The 21411-nt window shown below is 35.1% G+C and overlaps 1 protein-coding gene across 1 annotated transcript; it reads right to left on the reverse strand.

The window, feature by feature from the left end:
- Positions 1-693: 693 nt before the first annotated feature.
- On the reverse strand, positions 694-19812 carry LOC120333692 (solute carrier family 2, facilitated glucose transporter member 1-like). Its single transcript, XM_039401024.2, has 9 exons — positions 19576-19812; positions 18544-18675; positions 16384-16651; positions 14914-15035; positions 14075-14248; positions 11635-11913; positions 9410-9570; positions 8733-8877; positions 694-6827 (listed from the first exon to the last, which is right to left on the reverse strand). The coding sequence occupies exons 1-9, from the start codon at positions 19699-19701 to the stop codon at positions 6627-6629; spliced, it is 1608 nt and encodes a 535-aa protein (XP_039256958.2). The 5' UTR covers positions 19702-19812; the 3' UTR covers positions 694-6626.
- Between the last annotated feature and the right edge of the window lie 1599 nt (positions 19813-21411).

Raw genomic sequence — 21411 nt, forward strand, 5'->3', positions numbered from 1 at the left:
AAATACTCTTGGTCCTCCTGTAGTGTGTGTACCAGGTTGGGGTTAGGCCATGATTTTATTTTGAATTCAGGGACTGTCTGTGTTGGCCAAGTGAATATACCCCTGCTTATAGGTCTCAGTCCCTATATACAACTTGATATAAAGTAGGCGAACAAAATTAGTTACCTCCATATTGGTACACACACTTCTGGAGCGCCCTATTTCCAGTGATATAAAATAAAAACAATGGCAAAAAGCTAGATTCCTTCCTGGTCAACATTGTTTCGAAACCCACAAATCAATAGATACAAATAAGGCAAGGCAGACTTTTACTCTACATACTTGGTTAGTTCTCACTCAATACAAATTTGTCTAGATTTACCATTCCCAGGAGGCTCAAATTACCATTCATGAAAGTGACAAGAGTCACCATTTTGTCAGCAGTTAAAGCGCTAGACCTAACTGTGATGGGCTTCACAGATTGCACATCAGATCCCATGCATCCACTTCACTCAGGATGTAATAAAATTGGTACACAATGCATAACCAGTAAAATTCCAGTCTGGAGTAGAAAGTACAGCAGTTCTTTACATATCGTCAGATGTCTATGTGGCCTTGTTACAACCAAAAGGCGCGAGCAAGCTCGTACTTGCCTATGAGATTTCACTTGGTGATTGACTCTCTACTCAGTGTTTAGTGACTTCTACTCAACATTTAAAAAAACCAACAATTTGCCAAGCACCTTTTATTTTAACCACCATTATGAGGCAACTGCAATAAATAGAGAAGCAAACCAGCATTAGTGGAAATACTGAAAAGAAAAAGGAATGCACCCCGAATGATACATTTATAGTAGGGAGACACTGAGTTTTGTCTGTGGTGTAGGTGGGGCTGTAATATGTACGACTACGCCCAGTTCTACCGATGTACTTGTACCCTTAATGGTACATTGCAAGAGGACATCGTGTTGGGTTTGTAGAAGTTGTAATACAGTAACTAGTATGTAATTTGGCACTCCAGAAGTGTGTGTACCAATATGGAGGTAACTAATTTTGTTCTAACTATTTTACATCGAGTTGTGTAAAGGGACTGAAACCTATGAATAGGGTACCAGTATATTCACTTGGTTAACACAGACAGTCCCCGAACTCGTAATAGAACTAAAATCATGTCCCAACCTGGTACACACACTACAGGGGTACCTGTAATTGTATATATATAATGGGGATAGAAATGATTTTGTCTATAGGATAAATTGAGTTGTAGAACTTGTAATATAGTTTGTAATTTTATCCCTAATGGTACATTTATAATAGGGAGACAATTAGTTAGGTTTGTATAAGATATGGTGTTGTAACATAGCCTGAGCGATCAAGCGGGTAAAAAAAAGATAAAACTTTTGACATGGGACAGGTATAGGGTAAAACTGCACACACTGTACGATGTACATTTGTTGTTTCTGATATTCAATTTAAACTAATCTCCCATGATTATAAGGCTTTGGGAAAGGAAAGGTGGTGAGACAGTTCAGGTACAGTAATCTATTATCGAAACAAAACCCATTCTTCCTGAGTAAATGCTTGTTAAAGCATAATTTGAGGTGAACACCATGAAGAAAATTATGAGGTGAACACTACATAAATAAAAAAAATATAGCCAAGATAAAAAATGGCATGGCATCTAACTTTAAACAACGTAGTCTTTCAAAATAAGTGCAAAGCTGGATGGCTTTTATTTGAAATTAGATTTTATAACTTGAATTAATTGTTTAAAACGGTGGTTCTCAAAAGGTGTCCCCTTTTTAGAATTAGATAAGTCTCGGGCCCCACATGAAGAAACTACCTAACAATAGACTACAAATAACAGATAGTAAGGCGAAAGTATGTTTTCTTCATGTGGATGGAATCACAATTCTTTAAACAATAAAGAAATGTAAATATTCAAAAAAAGGCAGGCAAGATCAAATCTATCAAAATATTTTCATTTAGCTAGAGCCCCTTCACAAAATTGTCTACGCCCCTTGTTTGAGAACCACTCGCAGTATTCGGTTTGGGTTCATCAGAGGTTTCCCATAATTTCACGGATATGTTGGGCTATCTTCAATCTTGTCCAAATTCTGAATCGACTAGAGTCGTGATCGCCGACTTTAAATGGTGATAAAAAAGTCCATTTTTTTTTTACAGAGACCCAAAAATTATTGAACTACTAAAAAAGAGCTTCATATGCTAAAGCTTTTGTTATCAAAAGTTAGGCCGAAACATTTATTGGTTCGGTTGTAATTTTCACAGACACCCAAGCCCTGGTACCATGTGGCCTGATTTTGATCATTTCCACAATTCTGTATTGCGCGATAATTTTTAGGAATTGACAAGATGGATTACTAGAAAAAAAATTTCCACAATTCTGTATTGCGCGATAATTTTTAGGAATTGAAAAGATGGATTACTAGAAAAAAAAAAGTCAGTTTATACAATATTTAAAAGAGGGTGAAAAGGGATTTAAAAGTAGGATAGGGCATTTTTAATCAAGTAATAAATTATTCGAATCGCTCAGACGAAATTTCGAATCTGCGCCAAAGGTCAAATATTTCTAAAATGCATTTCTTATGAATTTTTTATCCTAGTAAGTAATTAACGGAACATGTATTTTACTGTGTGTGGACACTCGGCAAAATGTGATGGATTCTATGTTTTCAGTAATTTATTTCAGGAGAACCCTAGTACAATAATTAAATATCTTATTCAAGATTTGATTCTAAAATCATTAGGTATTGAAAAATGTCCAGTCAAGACATGGACTTCAAAATTAACCATATTTATATATATACGCTTAAGATTAAATTTACGTAAAATATGCTGATCAATACACTTTTTACTAAAATCTCAATGTTCATTTTAAAACACTAGAAAGCACCAAATAAAATATTTGGCTAAGAGTGACAAATACAATTATTAAAATAATAATAAAAAAGTTACTTCAAGTGGCAAAATAGACAGAAAACGAATAAAATTACAGCAGAAAAAAAAGGTGCTGCCGAAGTATGTGCACCAAGATGGCACACAACCCTGACCCTGACACATACTTTGTTCAGGCTGTGCGCCATCTTGGTGCACATACTTCTGGAGCTCCGAAAATAATAATGAAACAAAGAAAAATTATTAGTACCATTTAAATGCTTTAGTACCATATTAGAAAGAAATATAACACAATCATAAAATAGCGCTGTACTAGGAAAGGAAGACCGAAAAAATTCCGATTTAAACGAATTTAAAAGTTTATCCGTTTTTTTAAGAATTCTGACAGTGTGTAATACTACACAATGAAATCATTCAGTAAATCCAGAAATCATTCGGCAATTATCTGAAAAATGCGATTTTCAAAAACTTAGACAGACTTTTTTTTTTGATTTATGTTAAATTTTTTGGCAATTACCCAAACAGATATCTCGGTGCAGTGATAGAGACAATCTAACTTAGAGAGTCGGATCCACTGCTGTGGAATCTGAATTCATATGTTAGGATAGAATTTACATATTTATCCTGAGGGAGAGGAAAGCCGTAAAACAGTTTAATCATATGGCGAACCACGGCCCTATGCCCAGTTACCAGTTTATGTCGGGTATGGGATTAGTTAGCTAGTTATTTCATCAGATTCATGGACTTGATGTTACATTTTTAAAAAAGAAAAAAACAGAAAATAAATAAGATCAGAAAATTAATCGAGGGCAATGACATAATAGTATCAATAACAAACATGTATTAATTAACTGGTTTCATAGCATAATTTAGGTCAGCAGTTCCCAACCAGCGACACATGGCTACCAAACAGACCACAAAGCCGTTAGAGAACACAATGCTAGGTGCAAAACTAATTTAACTTTTCCCTTCATAAAAAAACTCCACATTCTTCCTAGTTTCATTGTTTGATAAGGTTATTTCACAGGGTGTTTTCGCTTTGTTGAGCATGTATTGTTTGAACATAATGGGATTTGGAATCTACCAATCTAAATAACACTATAAATACCACTGGAATGATAAACAGAGGCCGTAAGTGCTAAAAGCCTCTGGAAGAGGTTGGGAACCACCAATTTGGATAATCTAGGATAAATGTATAGTGAAGGCCATATAAGATAGTTTAATAGTTGCATTTCTATTAATTGTGTCGCTGCATGGTGCACGTTAACCCCCAGTTATTTTATTCACCAAGTTTCACAGAAAAAAAATACTATTTTATTGATTTGTACTATGATGGGTTAAAACCACTATATCATTATGATGAAGAACAAAACTTTTATGCACCCTTTCACATCCCCCACTTGAAGGTGACTGGCTATACCTTACAATTTTATCTTGAGAACCTAAATTAAGGTAGAAAACAGCAAAAACATGATTTGAATGTAAATGTTTGAAATTTTGACAAACTGCAAATAAGACCAATATAATATAAGGTCTAAAATACATTTTATAATTATTTTTGTTAAAGCAAAAAAAATGTAGAATTTTGTAAACGATCACTAATTTTACATGCAGATGGCCCAAAAATAGGTACTTTCTTATGATAGCCAACTGTATATTTAAACCCAAAACTGAGTCAAATTAAATTCTTTGGACACAAAATAAACAAAAATGTCCTGATAGGATAAAGATGGCAGGCAATTCATTATGTTAACTTACTGTATATTTAAACAAAAAACGGTTTTTAAATTCAATTTTTATGGGCACCCTTCCGCGCAAAATAAACAAAAATGTCCTGATAGGATAAAGGTGGCCAAAGAGAAGGTAAATTAATTATGTTAACTTACTGTATATTCAAACAAAAAACGGTATCAAATTTATTTGAGTCAAATTAAATTCTTTGGGCACAAAATAAACAAAAATGTCCTGATAGGATGAATATGGCCAAAATCAGGCAGTTTATTATGTTAACTTACTGTATATTGAACCTGAACTCAGGTTGTGTACCAGGTTAGGGTTCAGGTTATGTGACATCTTGGTGCGCATACTTCAGAAGTACCCAAAAAACGGTATTAAATTTATTTGGACGCCCTCGAGCACAACATAATCAAATAATAAAGATGGCCAAAAAGCAAGTAAATTATTATGATGACCTACTGTATATTTGAACAAAAAAACAGCTCCAAATTAAATTACTTGGGTGCACCACCGAACACAACATAAACAAAAGTGTTTTGATAAGATTGCGATGCATAGAAACCCTGAAACTTTCATGTAGTGGCAATTTGTATTTGTTGACATTGCTGAGATAAACATGGTTTGGAACTTATTACTAGAGATGGGCATACAAGAAACATTTTTCTATCAAGGAACTCACTCAAAACAAGATATTCTATGTTTTTATAACTAAAATCTTTCAGATTGGATATAGCCCACCTACAGAAATTGATAAGGGAGAACTCAAATCTTGAACCTTAATGGGAACGCAGTTGAGCTAACAATAAGTACGACTATGCTTGAATTCAATACAACTTGGAAGAGCTGTTAGGTTCGAACCCATGACCTTATACAACAACAACTAGGTATAAATTCGAAAATGCCCATCTCTATATTTATCTAATACTGCTTTGAGAGTTGACAGGACATGGATTGGAACAAATATAAACTGTGGCTTCTAGTTATTTAAAGAACTGTGGAAGGTTAAATTAAAAGTCCTAATTAAATTTGAAAAACAGTAAACAGCTGAATTAGCACCTGGATGGAATATTTTCAAATTACACCAAGAATTTTTTTTACCTGTGATTAGTTTTGTGAAGTTTTTTCTAAAAATTCAACTTCCAGTGATATTTTTATTCAAAGAGGTTAAATGATTTGATTGAATTTCAGACTATTGTAGATATCCTTACATAATACACATTTTGACAGTTGACACACAAACACAGGAAATTAAGATTCTCTGTGAACCATACACATAGCACATTTGGGTCTTATACATCAACAATTCACAATTCTCACGAATTAGGTAAATAAAAAATAGCGTTAAAATTATGTCATTTTTACCACAGGTTGATTTTTCAACAAAATTTTAATGACTACATTAATATTGTTTAGTTTAACTACAAAAATTAAATTTGGCCGAAGTTTAAATTTTTAAGGGTTTTGCGTGGAAATTTCTAACAAATAAGCAAAATTTTCCCAGAAACCTCTTTCACTATATATCGCGTTAGCCGATCTGCATGCACATAGTGCAAGAATACTATAGCAAGAAATGAAAACTTAAGCCAGTGGGATCTTACTGTTCATGCTGTGTGGCCCTGAATTCCTAAAAATTCGAAATATAATTTAGATCTAATTGATTGAAGTGTGTTGCTGCACACTAACACAAATATATTTCTGTAACGCTTCGTCTGACCAAGACTTTCTCAGACATATAAAGTTCAGTTGACCAAGGTCAAGAAGTCAAACGAAACGTTACAGAAATATATTTGTGTTAGTCTTCAGCAAGACTTCTGAATCACTTAGGATAGTTATCTTTACTCTTGCTACAGCATCCTTGCATTATATGCATACGTCTCCACAGCCGCAAAAAATAGAAGTAGTTAGTTCGTAGAAAACCCAATCGATATCATAATTTAGTTTGTTCAGATCAGTATCTTTGTTACGATTTCCGTTATTAATTATTAAAAATTAGCATCAAACAGTCGCTTCATCAGAATTCAGTGGTTGCATTGAGGTATCGGCGTTTTTGAGTTTCGGTTTTCGTTTGTTATGAATTTCCGTCTGTAATTCTTCAGATGTTTTTCCTCGCGTCTCCGGGATGAGAAAATAGAAAAATATTGTGAAAAATAAATTGCAAAACGCCCATGGTAGATACGCGTAGGATCCAAGATATTTCTAGAAAAGGAAATAATGAACGAGGGTAAATTTTTGCATAAAGAAGTATAAAATCTATGAGTAGGCTATAACCTAGTAGTAAGCTTATAGTATGTAAGTCTTCGTTACTCTATTTTTCAGCATACAAATATATGGATGTTATGAAGAGGTTGACTAATGTCATATTTGAATTAGTGCCTTGTGGCCGCATTTCGGCAATACGGTTGTCAAATTTTATTAATATATTGCTTGTTTGGACACTTACAAAAGTAGCTGAGTCAGTATTTTGATTAGTAAACGAATAGATCACGGGGGCCCCTAGGTTTCTCTCAGGAAGCCTTATGGCTCCATATGGAGCACTTCGAGAATTTATGCCTTAAAGCAGGGGTTCTCAAACTTTATTGGCCGCGGGCCAAAATTAGAATCGGAAGGATGTTCGCGGGCCGGAAGAAACATGTTTGTTCGACTCATAATGGCGCTCTATGTTGTATTGCCTCAGAACTGGAATAGTTCGTTGGCAAAGTGAACAAATCGCTGAAGTTTGATTCCATTTAATACAGAAATACGAGTCTTGTCTATGTTTTTATTTGACATTTGACATCACCTTTCTTACACGGAGGAAAACTAACTTACTGCCCTAGGTAATCCTAATACCGGTACGTATAATTGAGATACCGGTGTAATCGAATTTCTATGATAAAGACGAGCTTAAACTGTGATAATGACATAACAATTGGCGGTTTCTAGATTGCAAAAAGGTATAGAAACAAAATCTGTTTCACTATTCCACTTGAGCTCGGCGGGCCATTTTAAATCGTTACGCGGGCCGGATTTGGCCCGCGGTTTGGGAACCCCTGCCTTAAAGTATATCCAGAGTGACAGATGTGAAAAAAAATGATTACCAGGATGACTTTAGCAATAATATAGACAAAATATAGTTAATACAAAGATCTAAGCGCCGAAGATGGCTAAAACATGGTGGATTTCCCTTTTAAATCTCAGGGGTGAAATGGAAAGCATACTCATAACGCTAGAGACTTTAATTTATTCTAGACCAGTGATCTCAACCCATTTTCTTTCTTGGCACAAACATTCTGTGGCCCAATAACTTTCTAATGCAAGTGAAAAACAACAAGAAAAACAAGAAATTCTTTTTGCAAAAATGGACATTTTCACTTTATTAAATAAAATGAAAATTACGACTCATTGGGCTTGGCAAAATTCATTCATTGCCGAAAGAATCAAAATTTAGCTATGACACAAATGAAACACTAGAACTTTAATTTTAAGAAATTCAATTAGTTTGTGTCCTGAAAGTTTTTCTGTGATCCATGACCCAAAGATTAGGAACCAGTGTTCTGGACCAGGGCTTCTCAAACTTTTGAACTCGCGACCCCTTCCAATAAATTAAAATTTTCCGCGATCCAAATAGGATTTCCGTAGCCCGAGCAAAGTGATATGAATATCGATGTCTGGCTAACAACGCCAGGGTGCTCCCGAAGTATGCGAACCAAGATGGCGGACATCGGAACGTAACATGGGTAACAGATGAGGGTTAGGCCATAATTTCTTTCCAATTTTCCTTATTTTAGTCCTATTATCAGTTCGAAGACTAGCCAAGAGCCCCCCGTAGTATTTATACCTAAAATTATGGCATAACCCTAACCTAGTACACATATTACATTCCGATGTCCGCAATCTTGGTTCGCATACTTCGGGAGCCCCCTTTTTTCAGTGTTGAAGATCGCATTCGGCTTAAGGATCAAAGCTCCACACTAGATATAGTAATTTGGGTGAAATTGGTGTACTCCTTATAAACTCTGAAATTTGCTATGTGCCCAAAGCAGGGTCATGACTCCTAATTTGGTGAGCTCTGATCTAGGCACTGCGGTATAAAAATCTCAGCCAGTATTACTCCATACGTACCATAAAATATGTTGGAATGAATCCAACAAACCAAGAAGCAATCCAGAACAAACCTCCACCAAACTTAAACGAGGCTTCTCTTGTTGGTTCTGTGGTTAATGCTGCTATCAGAGGAAATAAAGTAATGTTTGGTCCGCATGCCCACCTGGAACAAAAATGTTAAAAAAGTAACATAACGCTAAACCTGGCCGCTGGCTCATGCATTTTTTGTATGTTTAATTTATCTTGATTTGAGCATTAATTTATACAGGGTGACTCCCCAAAAACCGAACTCGTCTTAATTACACAGAAAAACATAGTTCACAGTGTTTTTCAATCAGACAGACAGAATATATTATTAAACATTTGTTTTGACAATAACGGCGCCCCACAGGCAATAGCTAACCATCTTTTTTCTACCAAATGAGACGTTGGAAATGAAATAATCTGTCTTTCTACTTCCTAAAAATGGAGAACTATTTGCAAGATGACTTTCACAAATCAAAGCTGTTTCATTTTAGTTTTACGATGCTGTTTTTAACTTTTTAAAGAATGTGATGCCGCCCCTCCTCTTCAGGATTTGTCACCTCTATCGTGTCTCTTTCGTCCCAAAGAGGCAATACTGCTCGCTTCAAAAATCTCTGTGCTAGAATATAACTGACAAACTTGTAACCAACTTCTGAGAAACTAATACTTACGATAGTACATAAACTGTGACTGCAGCAACGCTGACAAACGTCATATTAGGTATAGACTTGACTGTCGCCCAAGATATTGTGAGTAATGTCAACATTATTGCCATCATGAATGACCAAAATATACTGAGACGTCTCGGCCCCCATTTGTCAACTGCTTTGGACTGAAATGAAAAAGTTTCAATAAACTAGAATTCATAATCAGAATTAAAAAGATTCTTGCTCTTCCAAAATAGTACTCGTTTGGAGAGAAAGACGTGAATAAGAATCGTATATAAAAAAATTCTAAACATTTAAATTGGCCATCCCGATTTTGCTTTGAGAAAACGGCGTGTTAGAAAAATTTGGTATCATACAGGGTGTCTATAAAGTCCCTATATCAGGGATGGCGAACCACTGACCCGCGGGTCACAAAGTGACCCACCGCGTTTCATTCGTGACCCGCCAAGGCACGAAAAAATGCTATCATATCAGTGATATAAAAATTGATGAAACCGGCCCCAAATGAATCTAACAATAACTACACTAATATAATGTGCCGTCAGTTGGGCAGCGATTGCTCATACTCATGGTAATTTTCAAAGCCCCTAATCTTGGACGCATGTCTGCACCGCCATGTACCGTTATTCGGCTATTTGCATCGTTTATGACATACCAAATAACAATGCAATTGATCTGTTCATTTCTCGCAACGTCTTATCGCTTTCGGAAGTGTATCTGCAGACTGTTTTAGGGGTTATACAAGAACTAGATGCTACTTTGCATTTTATTAGTTTCTTGCTTACAATGGCGTTGAGAAAACGAAATCTTTCATACTTGAAATAAAAATCTAAAAATCTGAAATACCAATGGGGCAGTGTAAAAGTGCCTTGATCGAAAAATATAACAATATCAGAATGAAATTTCCTCTTTGGAAAACTCTTTGGAACCGTAAAATAATTTTCCGCATGATTCTACACGTTTTTGGTAATTCATATGCGTGTTTTCGTACTCTAATTTCATAAAATCGAGTGCCATAAGAAGTACCTGAGAGAAGTGCTGCATAAATAAAGCCCAAAACTACACCAACACCAATAACAGCTTGTAAGATTTGTTTCAGAAGTTTATTATAGATAGAAACATTGACTAAATATCTGTGACCCACTCTCTTCTGTTCCACGATAAAAATATAATTTTTGACCCATTCATTGAGAAAGGTTCGCCATCCCTGCCCTATATAAACTCAATTTTCATACAAAATCAGTTCTCAATATTATCTTAACCAGGTTTGTTGTTTTTAATCTTTGATTGTTTACATACTTTTACTTCATTTAATAGATCTGTGAGAGTCAAAACAATATATGGTATCGATAAATTCCCTTTGCAATTTCAAATGATATCGAGACTTTATGGACACCCTATACTTCTCTACTAAAGAAATCCATTCGGAATATTCCAAATGATATTAAATGCCAGATATAAATCTTAATTATATGAATATCCCATACATGTGAATATTGCTTTGAACTCGATAAGTATTCCATATAATATGAGTAAAACAGGAAGAATCATTAGTAATATCCTGAGTAAGAGATCAATTTCTCCTTAACTTCAAACAAATCCTTACCCCTGATTACTCATTCTCTCTTTCCGAGATAACATGCTTAATAAAAAAATTCAATGATAAAGCTACTTAGCACTAATGAGTTATAGAAGTCTATGAGCTCATAATAATGAAAAATTTTACGTTTCAATGGACATGAAATAATAATGTGAAGTTTCCTCAATACCATTGCAAGATTACAGAAAACCCAAGTAAAAACAGTTAATTGCTCTAAAGAAGTGTTGCATATATTCTGAAATAATATTCAGAATATCTCATATGTTCCAAAGCGATTGAAATAATAATGTGAGGCAGGTAAACTTATAGTAATAGAGTGAGTTTCCAAAATCCTCAAATGGATTGCGAAAATATCTGGAAAGTTGCTTTTTCTATAGATTTATGAGGCAAGCTAGAAGCTATATAAGGCTGATAAATACTACACAAATAGGCAGAAATCTCAGGTAGCAAATTTTATGTTCATCATTGACCATCAGCTAACCCAGGGTTCACCTGAATCAGGTGGAATGGACGACCAGGTATGCAGACCCAAACGATTCTGGTCTTTCCAAACCAGACAAGTACATATCATGGCACCTTGCACAGAAGCTTGTTCAGAGTAAAAACTTCATATAAAAACAATACTCACCCCTGCTAAAGCGACAAAAAATTGCACAGCATAGACAATCGTCGATGCATAAGTAACAAAATCCTTATGAATTCCTGCTTTTATGAAAATTTTATCTGTATACATTCCGACTCCATTTATTCCACAAAATTGGCTCTCAAGAAATACCATGACAACAAGAAACAGTTGCCAACGGTAACCGTCATCTTTGAACATGGTTGTCAAGGAAACGGCTTGATCAGAGTGACCTTGAGAGTCTTGTTCACGTTGTATATCGACAAGCTCTTCATGAAGAAGACTCTGTGGATATAAAAATAAATTACTAGATAGAGATCGGAAACCTCCGACTCATCGATCAGCGGTTTCGATGCCTTCGCTCTGACTCAATAGCGACACAGCGTATCCCATCACTAATTAATTAATAACTCGTTAATTATACGACATAATTCATTCAAAATCAATAGATCAAGATCGATAAGTAATAAAGTTTGTACAGAATTTTTCCTGAGTAGAAGTACTAGAAGTAAGTAGAAGCATGGTAGGATAAAAATTCACAATCGAATTCGGGTAGAGAAAAATTTCGATTGCGACTCTTATTCAGAAAAGATTAAATTTGGATAATAAAAACTTTGGCATATGGAAGCGTTTGTTTATTAATAAACTGTTGAGCTCTGTGAACCTGATGTCTGCAATTTCGACTACTAGAAGTTTAAATATAAAACTCTGAATCAAGAGAAAACTAAAGTTTTGACTCCACAGCGCTCGCTAGAAGTCCCTAAATACAGAGTCACAAGTCACAGGCAATCGGACCCCCAGAAAAGTTTGAGTGCCAACAAGTTAAGTCACTGAGATATAACTGATTTATAATATATGTTACATGGAAATTCCCATCTTACGTTATTAAGTTGACTAACGTTATTTAAAAAATCAAACAAGGATTCATTTATGCATTTGTCGACATATGCATCGCTATAATCACAGCCTATTTTTTATACAGCGCTAATGAAAACATTCCGCTCTGAACAAGGCAATTCACTTTTATCCGGCCCGAAGCCTTGTTTGAAGCGAAGGTGAAAAATCAACTCGTTGAAAGTTAAAACAATATGTTACACAGGGTGTCCATAAAGTTTTTTTTACAATTAAAATTTTGTTATGAAGTCAGTTCTCAATATATTTTAACCAGGTTTGTTGTTTTTCATTAATCAGTAATTGTTCAAGTATTTTTACTTCATTTAATACATCTGTGAGGGCCAAAACAATATATGTTATCGATAAATTCCCCTTTGCAATTTTAAATGTTAAAACTCAATGGACACCTTATATAAATATCATGAACATATGGATAATGTAGTTACCCAGTCATATCAGTATTGGTAGTGGACATTGGTTATCTATTACGATGGAAAACAGTAATCAAACATTCCCTGGTTTAGAGTTTTTTAAAATTGGCCCTCGATTCTCCCCGGAGGTCACAGAGTGCTACCATAGGGGGCACAAACAATGCCTTTCACTACATACCATACTTCTAGTTAGAAAAATAAATTTCAACTGTTTCGACTAAAATTTTTTATTTTATTTTTCCAATTAATTACTTTTTATTACTAACCTTGGCGCACAATATAACTGATAAAAACTAGAAACATGGGCGCTCCTTAAGTATGTGTACCAATATGGAGGTAACTAATTTTGTTCGCCTACTTTACATCAAGTTGTGTAAAGTGAATGAAACCTATGGGCTTTTTGGTCCTGTCAACAAATGAATTACTGAAAACATAGAATACATCACTCAGACCGATTGCTGGACGTTCGCACACAGTAAGAAACATGTTTTTTCAATAACTCACTACACAAAATAGTCATATGTCAGAATTGCGAAAAAATATGGCTTCAATAAAATAAAATTGAGGAATTCACCTCGACCATTCAAAATTTTGCTCTGAACCGATTCGAATAATTTACTATTTGATTCGAATGACCTGCCCTAGTACTAACATGAATACATAATAACCATGGTCGGCCATACATATTCTGAGTATTCAGAAATTGACACAGATGTTTAATGATGTCATAGAGATTAAAATATGTGTCATTATGACAACATGAGCAAATAAAATGCGACCGAAAACCTGAGTTAGTACGGGTGATTACCCAAGATGAATCAAGCATTACTAAGAGCCCATATCCTGTAAATTCTATTTAGGAATAGATAACAAAATTGTTTTTCTATTACGGAGGTCGGAAATGATTCAGACTTTTATGAGGAAAATTGGGTCACAAACATAAAAATATATTGATGTTCAAACAACCTAATTCTAAAACAAAAATTAATGATAGACAAACATTTAAAAATAATTATCTAATTTGCCTCGTGCAAAGCAATCTCTTGGGCTAGGCATGTTTAAAAAAATTTGCGGAAAATACGACCAAACAATAGAATTTATAAAACATCTCAAAAACATACCTCATCAAAAACAATTCTTAATTTCTTTAAAGTTTGAAACGCTGCTTTTTTATTCCCAATAAGAACCAGGTACGATGGAGTCTCTGGTAACCAAGGTGAAAACAAAACATAAACCAAGGAAGGAATAGCTGGAATTGCAAGCAGAATCGGCCACAATTCATCGTTTCCCATTACCTGAAATGAACATAAATGAGTTTGATCAGCTATGATCACTATATGAGTAGTGTTTATCATCATTAGTACAGTGTAGTGTCATTAGTACACTCTCCTTGTATATCAGTAGATTGTTGTATAGAGCAGAGCTACTCGACTATTTCGGCCGACTAACAATTATAAGCAAATCAAGATTGCTTATTATGGTGTTATAGTTCTTTTCATATATATATTCAAAACTATAAAAGTCATTTTATAATAGGAAACTCAAAGAATGGGGCTAACGATTCAAAATAAAGAATTACGTGCGGACCAAATCTAATACTCGAAAGGTCCGAATTCGGTCCGCGGTCCGCCAGTTGAGTAACCCTGGTATAGAGCATTGCTCATAGTGAATAAACAAACTTTATATAAAAAATAATGACGAAGATTCATAAAAAATAAGGTACTCTGATAGTATGTGTACCAGGTTAGGGTTAGGCCATAATTTTATTCCAATTTTCCTTATTATGGTTCTATTGACGAGTTCGGCAACTGTCTGTGTTAGCCAAATAAATATACCGGTACCCCCTGTCCATAGGTTTCAGTCCATTTATAAAACTTGATTTAAAGTAGGCAAACAAAATTAGTTACCTTCATATTGGTACACACACTTCTGAAGCGTGAAAAAATAATACTAGTTATACCTGTTTATATCCCATCATTAGACCTATTAATCCTCCCAATGAAAGGTTGACTCCTATTAAGCTGAGATAGAAAGGAGATCTCTTTTTTGTTGATGTCTCGGATATAATCATTGGTATAACATCTGAATTAGAAAATGTAATTTTAATACGAAAATACGTGGACATGGTCTTGTGTATAGCACTTTATTGATATGCTGGAGTGGCAATCAGTGTAATCAGGGGTACAAGTCCCCAATAATGACATGGGCAAACCAAGGCCCTTGGGCCAAATCCGGCCAGTCGAGTAATTCAATTCGGCTCGCCTGATGTTGCCACCACCAAACTAAAACCAAATTTTGATGATTTAGATTAAATTTAGTTTTGGCACATCACTTATTGTTTTCCACTTTTGCTTTTGTTAACACTGTAAATATTGTTCATGATATGTAAAATTTTACGTCACACTTACATGGCCCGCCAGTCTATGAGGGCAAAGTATTTGGCCCCTGGTAACTTTATCCCAAAGAGCTTTCCCGTCTGGTAGTAATTGGTAAAGTAAAGGCATCCAATGTGACATATGGTACAAATAGTGATTTTAGTTGCTTCCCAATACTTTGTAACTTTTACAGAGCCTCACAGTGAAGGTGTGAAACGACATATACAAAGTAGTCATAATTAACTGACAATGGCAAAATAGAGTGTCCATGGAGTCTTACAATTTTTTTGAAATTGCTAAGAGAATAATTGTTTTGACCCTTACACATGTATTAAATGAAGCAAAAATACTCAAACAATTACTGATTAAATAACAACAAACCTGGTTAAGATATATTGAGAACTGACTTCATAACAAAATTGAAATTGTAAAGGGACTCTAGTACAGTGTTCTTCAACATTTTTTATCGTGGTATACCTTTTACAATTTTTAAAGAGCTTTGTATACCTCACAAATACCAATGTTTATTTAGGGCTTAAATGAACATAAAATTTTAAGCACATGTTGTATTGCAACATCATGATGCAATCTAATAGGCTTGTGTCCGCAAGTTATAAATTTGACTGACATCCTTAGCACTAACGGCCTTAACGAGTATAATGTTCAACGTAAATCAAACGAAGTGCATGACAGCCGAAATCACCAACCCAAACACGTGACCGCAATATCTATATAATTTGTGATGTAACAATGTGCTCAAGTCGATTCTTTGCGTAACTGACATTTTATACTTCATGTGCACCGCGTTTGCATTGTCTCCGTTTGAATATTTTATAATTTATTATATCATAATTTAGAATCCCTGACTTAGGCTGTACACCCTTCGTATACCCTTCATCAATTGTATACCTAAATAATGGTCCGGTATACACTTGGGTATACCGTATACCCGGTTGAGGAGCACTGCTCTAGTATTACAGTAGCTAAATGAATAGGACTTGAACCTGAGACCTCTAACTTAAATAACAAAGATGTAACCACAGATCTATACTTACTCATTGCAATCCCAGCGACGAATCCCATAACAAACCTTCCAATAATGATAGCTTCATAAGACGGGATAAAATATCCTGCGATACTGACAGACGCGACGGCAAGAATATTGATAGAATTGATCACAACCATTGCATGTTTCCGAGTAAAAAGTTTCACAAATAATCCGAGAGAGAGTGCGCCAAGAAATCCACCGGCTAGTAACATAGAAACTGTCAAAGCAATAAGTAAATCCTTGGTAGATCCTGGGATAGGTTCATCATAACGTCCCTGTAAAAAAAGGGGAATTTTAATCATGTTCCCGAACTTTCCTGGCTCATGGCCCCCTTCCAAGGCTTTCAGAAGTCACGAACCTTCTGTTTTAATAATATTACAATGGTATTTATAGTGTTAATATGATCCCAATATGTTCAAACAATCAATGCTCAACAAGGAGCAAACATCCTGTGAAACATCCTTATCAAGCAGTGAAACTAGAAAGAATGTGAAGTTTTTCTATGAAGTGAAAAATAAAAGCAGTTTTGAGCCCAGCTTTGTGCCCCCTTTCAACTGCTCTGTGGCGGCGGGCACCAGGCTGGGAACCTCTTCTCTAAATCACCCAAGTCAAAAGTAATTAGGGCCGAGTCTTGAGTTAAGCCAATCAATGGTGGAGAGTTGATGACAAGTTCAAGTCATTGGATTCAGATGATTCGTGCCACTTTGAGGCTTTGATAAATAATGACTCAAGTGAGCATCCAAAACACTAAACTTAAGCTCTGAACCTCAGAGGAGTGGAGTAGTCAGGAGTTTTCAAAGTTTCTGAAATTTCTTATTGCCAAGTTAGACTGTGACAGCAAGCAGGGTCAGGCTGAGGTTGGAAAAAAGTGGGTTTTCAAGAGCATTGAGGGTCCAAAATTCGTTTCAAGCTACAAAAAATTGCTATGTTTGATACAGAAATTTTTTTTTTTCATATTGTAAAAGAAGGGGGTGTTCCAACCCTCATGGCTGTGCCCCTGTCTCAGAGAGAAAATACTAGAAAGCTGATCAGATTCTTTCCCTGACCCACTAGTACATTGTATAGGACAGTGGTTCCTAAATTTTTTAAAATCGTTACTCCTGAATCAAATACCCAAAAACTTAATCACCCCTTTCATAAGAACAGCGTAGTTCTCATATCCTTATCGTTATTGTCCTTTTTCGTTACAAAAGAAATTACTAAAACAGTGAATGTATGAATTATCTCCTGAAAATTGACAAACTACCCCCAGTTTGGGAACCACTGGTATAAGACTCTTATAAAAATTTATGGTAGAGAATTTTTATATTTATTATTGAGTAGAAGACCGCCGTTAAAACATGGCCCCTTGCTGGTCTCCTATGTGGCTATGCTTACCGTAACTAAGATCTTGTTGCCTAGTTGAATTATGACAGACGGTTATTTAGTCTACATTGTGGCATCACTATGACATCACAATAAGATGACTAAATTCTCCAAAAATTTTGTTTATTATTTTTGGAACCACATTGTTTTCACATCAAATTTATTGCTGAAATAACATGGGCTTGAAGGCGTGTCTACATTCTTTGAATTTCTAAATGTCATTTTCCTCATGAGTAAAACACTTGTTTACAATGGGTGTGTTTTAGGTGTGTCTCACCACGGTTGTATAATGCTGAAATGTAGAAAGCAAAGCGAAACATGACTGGCCTAGCTCAGCCTTATGTGTATCAGAATTTGTAATATTACAGAACTTGCTTTCAATATAAATAAACAAACAATTTGGCTTACAATAGTATACACTACAGCAGTGAATCCCAAACTGTAGGTCGCTTGAGATTTTCCATGGTCGTCTGCCACTGAACAGCAAATTCAGCGCATACAAGTCGCTCAGATTTGAAGGCAAAAAAGTACATTTTGCTATTATTTAAATAATAAATGACGTTTACATGCCAATATCTTGCCTTCTTCAAGTTGTCATTCGCTAGCTTGGCAGTTTTCCATAATTTGGGTCAAAACCAAGTGTGGAAAAATTATTTCACTGTATCGCACTGATATGCTGCTGTTACTCTGTCCAACATACCGCCATACCAAGGTTCCACAAACTTAGAGACGACAAACATTGCGATCTGATTTCCACTTTGTTATTTTGACAAAAAATACAGAATACACAAAACATTCTTACCATATAAGTTTCATTATAGAATTTTGACATGATGGTTAAAGTTGGATTGAGAGCCCCCACTGCCAGTCCGATTGACATCATAGTAGATTGTGTTGTGATTAGTAAAGTCCACATACAGTAGTTGGAATTCACCTGAAAATATGGCGTAGTATGGCTGAATAAATCTGTTATATAAAAGTACGGTAAGAAAGAAGTTTATTCCGATTTTTTATAAAGACGCCACAAATAACATTGGATCCAGAAAATGAAGACAAAACTTAAAAAAAATTTTAAAACTGCGAAGCATACATATCTTATCGACATGCAAAAAACAACCCAAGGGCCTTGAATGAAGTGTATATTTTGTAGTATATAAAAAAATTGGATGGTATCATACAAAAACATAATTTCTTATGAAAACTTTGGAATACACCCAATTATATATTGAGCTAAACCTTTAATATAGTATATAAATAAAAGGATAGGTTAGGATTGACATATTTATCCGAAGGAAAAAAAAAGACGATGAGACGTCTTCATCATAATATGGCGAACCACAGCCTCTTGTCGGGTTACCAGTCCATGTTCTGTATGAGATTAGTTAGGCAGTTATTTGTTTCAGTTGCATAGACTTGATGGTGGAGGAAGCCGTAACCGACCATTGGTCTTGTAAACCACCCTACGATAGCAAGGAATCCAGCAATTCTCTTGCACATAATTACCACGCTGGTTAATAAGAGGTGCAGGTCGAGAGTGTTCTAAAAGCTGAAAAGCTTAGCACGATGCCCCACACAAGAATGATACCCGGTATGTCAAGTAATTATGAGAAAGTGACAGAAAATGAATATAACAGAATTATAGCACTGGCGGTTATTTTTAGATTGTTCTCCTAAAATGCTAACCAAGTAATTACTGAAATATGAAACTGTTCAGAAAAAATTTATTGGAACTATCGTAATGCCGTAAAGCAGGATAGCACCAAGTTACATAAGATAAGAATATGTAGTCTAGGTCAGAGGTAAAAACGAAAACGTACGTATATCAACAACTTACCGATACGCGGGCTGGTTTTCCGTCTGTGATAACAGGTGTAAACTCTGAAATCCCATTAGTGCCATTCGTAGATTCGTGAGTTTCTGTATTTCCATTACAACTCTTTGATTCCTCGGAATCATCCATTTCTATGCCTAAAATCTAACACTGCAGCCTTCCAAGAAAAACGAGGCGAACTTAGCGCCTTAGCTGCAAATGCAAAACAACAATAGCTTAACCACACCTCTAAAACGCCCCAAAATAGGTCAAACTTTATCGGTGGCGTATTTAAGAAATTGCGGACTGCATACCGGAAATTCCACACTCTTATCGTAACTTTAAACAAAAATAAACTCATATCATAATATATAGACTCATAATATAATATTAAAATAAACAGTTAAATTTATATTTTTCTTATAGAGCTACGTAATATTTGATATTACTCCTGATTAAGTTTGATAGTTTTCAGCGTTTTATCTTAAAATAGCTGAATACCGTAGTTGTGAACAATGAGCATATATACAATGAGTGGAAACTTGCAAAGATTTGCTCATTTTGGCATTGTTCCCTGCATTTTTTACGTCGTCCAGCTGAATGGTTCGTTGCATATGGAGAAAGCATATCGCTCGCTGCAAAAATCCCTTGCTTCAGCTGGGCCGGGTGCGAAATTGGCCGTATTAAGGCCTTTAATTTTTCAATTCTTGTACGGTTTTGGGTTTCGGAGTATGGTACGCTGAAAGCATACAACTATGAGCATAGGCTATGCTCATTGGGAATGCATATCTATTAGGGAGAAAACGTAGCTACAGGACAATGAGGTCAAAAAGTGGGTTGCGGTTATTTATGTATCGGTATTCATTCATTGATATAGCATGGGATTTAGGTACATATTTATCCAGAGGAGAGAGAGGAAGGCCTAAATACTGTTTATGGCGAACCACGGCCTTTCTCAATCATAGCTTGTTCTTAATTAAAGTGCTCCATTCAGCCATTGGACCATGAGAAATTCTATTATATTCAAAAATAAAGCACCAGATATTGTCTTACTGTACTTCAGTACTTAAAAAGCAGATAAAAATGGCCATAATACGTATAAAAAATATAGAGAATTACCGGTATAGAATAAAAAAACCATTTGGAAGAAAATTGGAAAATTAATGCAAAGCATTATTTTAAAAAGGAAATTATATGTCTATGATACGTATTTCTGTATTTGCAAAAATACCGTAAATAATAAAATATTAAAAAAAATAAAAACGGTAAAGCCGATAAAACGGCTTAAACATATGGCGAACCTCTCTAAATCTTAGTTTCTCAAAATGATCCATACGGAGTTTTAGGTACCGGTATTTGTTTACTTATGAGAATATTGACGTCTGGACGTGGCTAGTTTCAGAGTTTTATAACTGTCCAAAAAAGCAAAGCAGAAACGGCATTAATAAAATTTGACAACGGTAGCATTAATTCAAATTAGTCGTTATCAATAAGTACTAATAGATAAATTGCCACATTTCGACACTACTTTATCAATATGTTTGTCAAATTTGTGGGATTTATAAATAATAGTTAACATCTTCACGGGCTCCATAACGCTAAGACTTTGAAACACCATGCTGTAAATCAGTGATTCCCAAACGGTAGGGCGTTTGAGAACCACTGCTCTAAATCAATACATCGAATAGGCACGATATGTTTGTATGTAGTTGACATATTCCAAGAACCTAAATTTTGCTTTTTTAGAAAGAGAAGCATTAGAATAGGATTATAGATGAATATGTCTTTCCGTTGTTGTCTACCTGGATGTGACTTGACTTCAAAAGACTGCACACTTTTTAAAATTCCTGCAAAAAAATT

The sequence above is a fragment of the Styela clava genome, chromosome 15, assembly GCF_964204865.1.
Source record: "Styela clava chromosome 15, kaStyClav1.hap1.2, whole genome shotgun sequence".
NCBI classification, from domain to species: domain Eukaryota; kingdom Metazoa; phylum Chordata; class Ascidiacea; order Stolidobranchia; family Styelidae; genus Styela; species Styela clava.